Source organism: Staurois parvus, unplaced genomic scaffold, assembly GCF_062004578.1.
Source record: "Staurois parvus isolate SC_StPar_1 unplaced genomic scaffold, SC_StPar_1.0 ptg001284l, whole genome shotgun sequence".
Taxonomy (NCBI): domain Eukaryota; kingdom Metazoa; phylum Chordata; class Amphibia; order Anura; family Ranidae; genus Staurois; species Staurois parvus.
Window position 1 is genome coordinate 1,655,073 of NW_028319080.1, and position 8,837 is coordinate 1,663,909.

General features: G+C 40.7%; 1 protein-coding gene across 1 annotated transcript in view; it reads right to left on the reverse strand.

The window, feature by feature from the left end:
- LOC149437611 (major histocompatibility complex class I-related protein 1-like) overlaps positions 1–8,596 on the reverse strand; it is a 32,722-nt gene extending 24,126 nt beyond the window's left edge. The window contains exon 1 of the mRNA XM_089660864.1: positions 8,344–8,596. Within this exon, the coding sequence (XP_089516990.1) occupies positions 8,344–8,578 (235 nt within the window). The 5' untranslated portion in view covers positions 8,579–8,596. The remainder of the gene's footprint in view (positions 1–8,343) is intronic.
- Between the last annotated feature and the right edge of the window lie 241 nt (positions 8,597–8,837).

Here is an 8,837-nt window from a genome sequence, read left to right on the forward strand (position 1 = left end):
TAAATTATATTTTATATATTGTATTCTTAATCTTCCTAACTTTTTATGTTCTGAACATTAGTTGTTTCCCTAACTGATTATACGACCCCCCCCCAGCGTCCTTTCTTTCTGATCCTAGTCACTAATCACAAGGCCCCCAGTGTTTTCTCCTCCTGCTTCTGCTCACTGTTTTTTTGGCTCCCAGTGCCCTTTCCTCCTGCTCTTGCTTACAGTTCACAGGGCTCCCTAGTGACCTCTCCTTCCACTCACTGATTATAAAGCCTCTGGCAACCTCTCCTACTGCAAAGGACACCACTAAGTGCAGTAATAAAGCAGCGAAATGCTGGAGTGGTAGGAGGAGTGGAGGAGATCAGCTGTTAAGTGAGGGTGGGGTAGGCTTCCCTGAAGAGATGGGTTTTCAGGGTGCGCCTAAAGGTGAGGAGGGTAGGTGACAGTCTGATGGATTGGGGTAGTGAGTTCCAGAGGATGGGGGAAGTCCTGGAGAAGTCCTGCAGTCGGGCGTGGGAGGAGGAGACCAGGGAGCTAGAAAGTAGGAGGTCTTGTGAGGAGCGAAGAGTACGGGTTGGGTGGTATTTGGGTATCAGGTCGGTGAGGTAGTTTGGGGCAGCGTTATGAATGGCTTTGTATGTCAGTGTTAGTATTTTGAATTTAATGCGTTGGGCAATCGGAAGCCAGTGGAAGGAATGACAGAGGGGGGGTGGCAGAAGCAGAGCGGTTGGTAAGGTGGATGAGTCTGGCCGCTGAGTTCAGGATAAACTGGAGCAGGGATAGCCTGTGTTGGAGTAGGCCGGTGAGAAGGGAATTGCAGTAGTCCAGACGTGATAGGTACTTTCCTAAATGAATGTGGTGTAGAACCATGGGAATACAACACCTTCATTTTGACTCTTCTTCAACCTCACACATAATGTCTTTGTTTTCAACAGCACCCACTAACTCCAGGTGCAGAGCGTTGTGGCCCATCATATGCCAACCTGTACCTGGGAGGTGGGAGCGTTGGGTGTTTTCTTTGGATGACATGTCGGTGTATCTTTGCCATGCTGAATTGTTGCAGAGGTACATCAATGACATCATCATTTTCCAGAAGGGTCTATCTGATTTCTTGAGAGTTTTGTGAGGTTCTTAACAGGAACTGTTTCAATTTGTTCTTTACATTGACCTTAGATAGGAATAGCTTACCTTTTTTGGATCCGTTCATCTATAGAAAGGCTAAAAATAAGATTGCGCAAAAAAAAAAAAAATATTTCAAACCAGCAGCAAATAACTCCGTATTACACTGATTAATGTTGTCCTTATGGGACAATATTTAAGAATTCTTGGAAATTGTTCAAATTTAGACGTTTTTGAGGAGGAAGCTTTGAAATTGCGGAACTGATTCTTAAGAAGGGGCTTCAGTAATGCTTGTTAAAACATGCCTATCACAGAGCTAAAGATAGCCCACGTGGTCTCCTCTTATTTCAGGGGAACAAGGAAAAAGAGACTCGGAGAGCCAAACTGGTTACCCAATTTAATAATCAATCAGCTCAATACAGGGCATTCTTAAGAAGCATTGGCATATTTTTAAAGATGATGAAGTATTGGGTGAACTAGTCAACTCCACAACAAGAATAATGTTCCATAGAAATACATCAAAGATTTAGTAGTGTCAAGTCACTATCAATCTGAGTTTAGCATTGCCATAGAGGAGGTCTTCCTGAGCGTGGGCTGCACAAAGGACTAGGAGCAGCTGGAAAATAAAAGTGTCAGGTGGTGCCCCAGGAGGGCCTCCAGCCATGGCAATTCAGTGAGCACACTCCACTGTGAAGAAGAAGATCTTAGCATTAGATAGCAATTGTACCAGGAGGTTTTCAGTTAAATCTGTGGTGTCAACCCCTGCAGCAGCTTCAGGGAGACCCCAGATACACAAGTTGTTCTGACAGCTGTGATTAGCTAATCAGCCCAATGTTGGAATGCAGTTGGTCAGTTTTAGGTGTGATTGCCTCCTGGAAAGTATTAATGGCATTCATGATAGCAGTGAAGTCGGCAGCACTCTGCTGCTGAGGGTCCAGCTCCTCTGTCTGTGTAGCCATGTGCGTAATAATGGTGTTTGTGAAAAATGCGGTGTCAGGTCACTACCCTCTTCACTAGCTTGTGACAAATGACTGGTCAACTCGCACCATGCTGTCACTGATACACGACAATGACTCTCAGTCTAAGTGCCAACAGACTGAGAGCGATCGTCATTGGGTTTAGTTATTTTTTTGCGCTGCCACCAAAAATATCTTATCGTAAAATATCAAATGTTCACAATATTAGCAATAACACTTATCACTTATAAAAATGTCTGTAATACACACTGTCACCACCGACAGCTATAGCCAGAGATTTACACTGTAGTAGCGCTCTTCAAGAGACAAAAATTCTATAAGTTCTGAGTTAGTGCATTGGAACACTTTTCAAAATACGGTTTAATAATGAAGAGGTAAAAATGAGGCAAATAAAATATTTACAGAAAAAGGGTATTACAAAGGAAACAAATAGACAACAATACAACAGCAAACCAAAAGGTATGAAGAATGAAAAATACTTATCAAGCCTTGGTTCAGCAAAGACCAATCAGCAAGGAATATGGTACAGTGGGTCTCTTCACAGGCCTTCCTTGTTTTGATGTTAGAGGAGAGCTGTCAAGCATGTCTGCAGTCCCTCCTTTCTAGACCTTGAAGGGGGTCTTGACACAAATATGGCTGATGGGATGTCACCAATTTACGACCGTAAATTGACCACTCCCTACAAACAATTTTATACAGATATTAATATATTTTAATATGTACAGATTGCATTCTGGGAAATGGTAGATTATTGTCCAGCACTGAATTTCCTTTCTGTAGGTCTGTAACCCAGGAGGTGGGACACAGCTATCTTGCCTTCTGCATACCATAGCCTAGCCATATGTGACATTGATTTTTTTGGTATTTTCTTCCCCATTAAGATATATAACTAATACTGATATATCTTGATCCTGTGTGATTTTATGAATTATGTGTAGATTTTTAAACTGTGAGTGAGGCAGAGGTCTCTTGCAGGTCACTTCAGGCCTAAATGGGCTTTTTTTATATCAATTAGCCCTGGGTAAGACTTTTTATGGCACATCACAGATTCTCATTGGGTTTAATTACCGTGAAACTCCAAGCGTGACAGAATTAAAAGGTTTTCCAATTTTACGAGGGCGCTTAAAGTTAGATTGAAATGTGTATTCGTGTTATACTCTGCTAATTCCATGAAAGTACTGAAAAGGATATTTGAAATGCAGCTAAAAATTGTTGATTGTATACACTGAAGTCCTAATGTCCATGTCCTGACAGGGAGGAAGGTCACTAAGGACCTGTCTCTTGTTCTGAAAAAATGGAATAGTTCACCATGGACGTGAACAACATGGCTTCCATGTACAGCTTTTCATATGCCCAGTACTCAATATCAATGCGGTGCTGGTATTGGGTTCTCTTGCCAAGTCCTGAGGATTAGTGAGGGCTCCTTTGCCATGGCTTTTGCCCCTACTCATGTCTCCGTATCAGGGAAAGGGATTCCAGACAGGTTAGTGCTTGCCACACCAATGTAATAATGGATAATAGGCTCTAGTTCTCAGTTCTTCTCTATCAGATGTCCTCTCCCAGCACCATCTTGGACTTGCCCCCTTGGTTATTTCATTTTATTTTTTAATGACATCGTGTATGATCAGTACATGATGTAATTAAACGACCATAATCATAAAGATAGATAACACAAAATATAGTTTTAATAGTGCATTTCACGTATGTTTATTTGCAATTTTTTGTGTGTTTTGTTATTTTTGTATTTTAGAACATAGAAAAATAAATATAACAGAAATTTAAAAAAAAATTATACAGCAATAGAACACACAAAAATGAGGAGAAAATATACAAATACAATTTTTGCCAATGTACATTTTTTAGGTAACTATTCATACCTTTTCTCATATTGCCATAAAAACATTAATTGAGAAGTAAACACTAAAATCTAAACAACAAAACACTCATAATAGCTTTGTGCAGGTGACAGGTCCTCTTTATGGAGACATCAGCAGTCTATTAAACTCCCAATATCTCCCATGCCCTCCAATGCAGCTAATCATGCCACAACAAACCACTGGATGGGAAGAGCATACTGTATAACCACAAATACATATGGAGCGTCTATAAATCTTTATAAAATATATATATGTCCACATGAGTTGGTGCCACTAGAACAGGGTGTCAGACGGATGGCCCTCAAGCTGTTGCAGTACTACCAGTCCGATCATGCCTCTGCCTGTGGGAGTCATGCTTGTAATTGTTATCCTTGCAGTACCTCATGGGTAGTTCTGCAACAGCTGGAGGGCCTCCAGTTTGACACCTGTGTGCTAGAACATATACCAAAGAGTCCTGGAAATGCAAATGCATAAAAGAGGTTTTCAGTGCACACAGAGCCTATAGCAACAGACGGCCACACAATGGTTGTGGTTGTATTGTGCAAGAAAATTGAAATTGCATGGGTAACTGGATCGAATGTAGTCTTTGGGAAACAAACATTCAATTATATGTGAGGTCCCAAAACCATTGTGAAGGGCCCAAAGAATCCATCAAATCCATATATTGAACAAAAAGCAGGTGCTGAGACACTAAGTCCTCTTCATTAAGAGTAAACATACAAAAATTATGTTGTGCCACTTACTTTAAGAAAGTGTAACAAATCCACACCCCACATGTGACCTGCTGCTGGTGAAGTGAGGTATCATTTATGTCACCTGTGCCCACAGGTGAACAAAGGATGGGAGGATGGATGGACCAGCCAGGAGGAAAAATGGCAATGGTGAGTAGCGTATACTCCAAATCATGAAGAGCTGTTGACAAGACTGGAAATGACATCACAGGAAATGATGTCACAGGAATTCAGGAAGCTGAGGGAGGCACACAATCTCAGTCTCTGTGGAAAGGTTTTGAGGCTTCGCCTCTTAGTCAAGCCAGAAGACTGAAGAAATAGCAAGCCATTAAATGCTGGTATATAAATTCAAATAAAAGCCAATTAAAACTGAGTAAAAAATTAGCTCCATAGATGAAACCTCGCTCCACTCCCCTAAATTAATTAACCCCTGAGTACCCTGTCAAAGTCGTGTAAAATACATTGTGTGAAATTATGATCGATTATTACAAACAGAGATCATTGAGCCTGTGATAAATGTAATCATAAAATGATATATGGACTGCTATCAAGAAAATAGAATCAGAAAATTATAATCCATATGCTCAAAAGTAAAAACCACCACTTCATTATATATCAATAAACAGTCTCCATGCACCACGTATATAATGGAAATTCTATTAGAATACATAATGAAAGAAGAAAAGAAAAAGAAAACAACAATCCAATATATATATATATTATATATTGCCAAATATATATTGCCAAAAGTATTGGTCAGCCTGCCTTTACACACACATGAACCTTAAAGGCATCCCAGCCTTAGTCCGTAGGGTTCAGTATTGAGCTGGTCCGCCCTTTGCACCTATAACAGCTTCAACTCTTCTGGGAAGGCTGTCCACAAGGTTTAGGAGTGTGTCTATGAGAATGTTTGACCATTCTTACAGAGGCCAGGACTCTGTGCAGGCCAGTCAAGTTCCTCCACCCCAAACTCGCTCATCCACGTCTTTTTGGACCTTGCTTTGTGCACTGGTTCACAGTCATGTTGGAACAGGAAGGGGCCATCCCCAAACTCTTCCCACAAAGTTGGGAGCATGAAATTGTCCAAAATATCTTGGTATGCTGATGCCTTAGAGTTCCCTTCACTGGAACTAAAGGGCCAAGCCCAACCCCTGAAAAATAACCCCGCACCATAATCCTCCCTCCAGCATACTTTACACTTGGCACAATGTAATCAGGCAGCTACTGTTCTCCTGGCAACCGCCAAACCCAGACACATCCATTGGATTGCCAGACAGAGAAGCATGATTCGACACTTCAGAGAACAGGTCTCCACTGCTCTAGAGTCCAGTGGCGGCGTGCTTTACACCACTGCATCCGACGCTTTGCATTGCTTTGCATTGTACTTGGTAATGTAAGGCTTGAATGAAGCTGCTTAGCCATGGAAACCCATTCCATGAAGCTCTCTACGCACTTTTGTTGTGCTAATCTGAAAGCCACACAAAGTTTGGAGGTCTTTAGCTACTGACTCTGCAAGCAGTTGCTGAATTCTGTGCACTGTGTACTGTCATTTTTAAACTCATCAATGCATATGAATACAAAAACCATGCTAGAGGGAGCATAAACATCCTCTAATCATTCCTTCAAGGAACTGAATAAAAAGTACTCATAAAAACAGATGGAGAAAAAAGCCTAGAGACGTGTGGTGTGTATATACATGGAATTATATGTGCACATGCGTATACCAATGCACAGCCACAAGATCAGTCCTACAAAGACATTCTGCCCAAACTACTGTGTATACATCAATAAACTCATTAAGTCCATTCGGGGAGAGGGAGTTTAGTTTGTGTATCCAGTATGTTTCCTATTTACAAAAACTTGTAGTTCCTTAAAGTGGTTCTAAAGGCTCAAAGTTTTTTACCTACATGTATTCTTTGTATGAAGGTAAAAAACCTTCTGTGTACAGCATCACCCCCAGCCTCCCTAACATTCACCTAAGCCCCCTTTCGATCCAGCAATGTGCACGGGTGTCTCAGCTCCTACTGCTGTCAATCATAGCCAGTGAGCCAATGAGAAGAGAGAGAGAGGGCGGGACCAAGGTGCAGCTCCATGTGTGAATGGACACATGGAGCAGCGGGTGCCCCCATAGCAAGATGCTCGACAGGAGGGAGGGGACAGAAGAGGGGGATCCAGGCTGCTGTTGTGCAAAACCATTGCACACAGCAGGTTAGTATAGACACGTTTGTTATTTTTATTTCAAGAAAATAAGGCTTTAGAATCACTTTAACATCCTTATTGTGTTTGAGCAATAATTGCTGAGGCTCACTATGCTTAGTGGAACATTTTTGGTTGAATCTACTGTGCTTCCCCACCCTTTTTCATAAAGTGCCCCAACATAAAGTAAACTGCATGAATACTGTAAACAGTAAATCACGTACTAATAGAGTAAGTATGCAGCGCTCATAATGTAAACTTATTATAATATAAAAACTGTTAATAAATGTGCCAATTTTTCAGGATAATGAGAGAAATGGCATGGTATTTAGAACTGAATTTGCTGATAAACCATACCTGGTCCCTACTGTCTCTAGCATCCCTATCAAATCCTTGTCAAAGTTGTTAGTAACCTCCTCCTCTAAATATCTTATTTATGCTTTATCCACTAAGTCTTCTGTGTAGCCTTTTTCCAGGAATTTCCTAACCAGTTCTTGGCTTTGTTCAATGTAATCATCTAATTTGGAACAATCCTTCTTCAGATAACAGAATTGTGCAGTGGGTATATTGTCCTTCCAGGGCAGATGATGACAACTAACATAATGTAAATATAATTTTTGCTCATTGGTTTAAAGTGTTTTCTAGTCACTAACTTCCATCCATACGTGTGAGGTCTAAATGTGGAAAAAAAAGCCGGATGGGATCTGCCACATGCATGAATGACAGTCCGAAGTTATTTTGATTGCAATGGCCCAGGAAGGGGCCCAGGATCTGGGTACCATGCTCCAAAAGATGATGATGTCATTGATGTACTTGCTGTAGTATACAATATACTCAGCAAATGGATTGTTACACTAGATGTTGAGCTCCTCCAAATGACCCATTGTGAGAGTGGCATAACTGGGGTTCATAATTTACCCCCATAGTAGTCCCATGGATCTACAAATAAAATTTGTCCAAAAAATTGAAATATTTGTGCATAAGGCTGAATTCAGTGCAGTCTATTAAAATCTGGGCCTGTCTGATATGCATGTTGGAATCTTTAGGAAGTAAGAACTGTAAAGCTTGAAGGTTCACCACGTGTGATATTGAGATGTAAAGCAATGTAAAGCAAAGGATGTTAATCCAGGGAGACCCATACATAGCCAATTTCTCAACTGTAAACTTGGGATTATATACATAACATACTGTATATATACTTATATCTACAATACATACATTTTACATCTACAGTCATGAGCTTGTTTTAACTACATGCTGACAGGTTCTATCTATCTATCTATCTATCTATCTAACTGACGGTCAACAGGTGGTTGAATAATGAATATGCGGTTTGAAAGCACCAAGCATATCTACTGTGCCCTGTTTTTTAGATGACAAGCACATAAAAAAGACTACGATAGAACATTGACCAGGGTAGTATGAATATATCTATATATTTAGCAGACATCTCACCTCCAGTGTGGTTGAGGTGACTCATTGCAGATTTCATCCTTTGCCTAAATACAGTTTCTGCAGCCTTAAAATTCTGTGTCTCACTTTCCCAGTTCTCAGGACCTTCATTCTCCTCCATCCATGGAGCCACAGGAAGGACAAGACGTGATTCACTGTTGTAATTTGCAATTTCTTTATCATCCACAAATACAGCTGCAAAGAGCTCTGGCTCAACTGATTCTTTATGTGAGATCATTGTTAAGTAATATTGCAAAGTGTGAAACTCTGAGAGAGAAATACAGACAGTTACATATCATCACACACTGTGAGTGGCATTATTTGTATATATACTGTACTCACTGGCCACTTTATAAGATACACTTTGCCAGTACCGGGTTGGACCCCCTTTTGCCTTCAGAACTGCCTTAATTCTTCATGGCATAGATTCAACAAGGTGTTGGAAACATTCCTCAGAGATTTTAGTCCATATTGACATGATAGCTTCACGCAGGCAT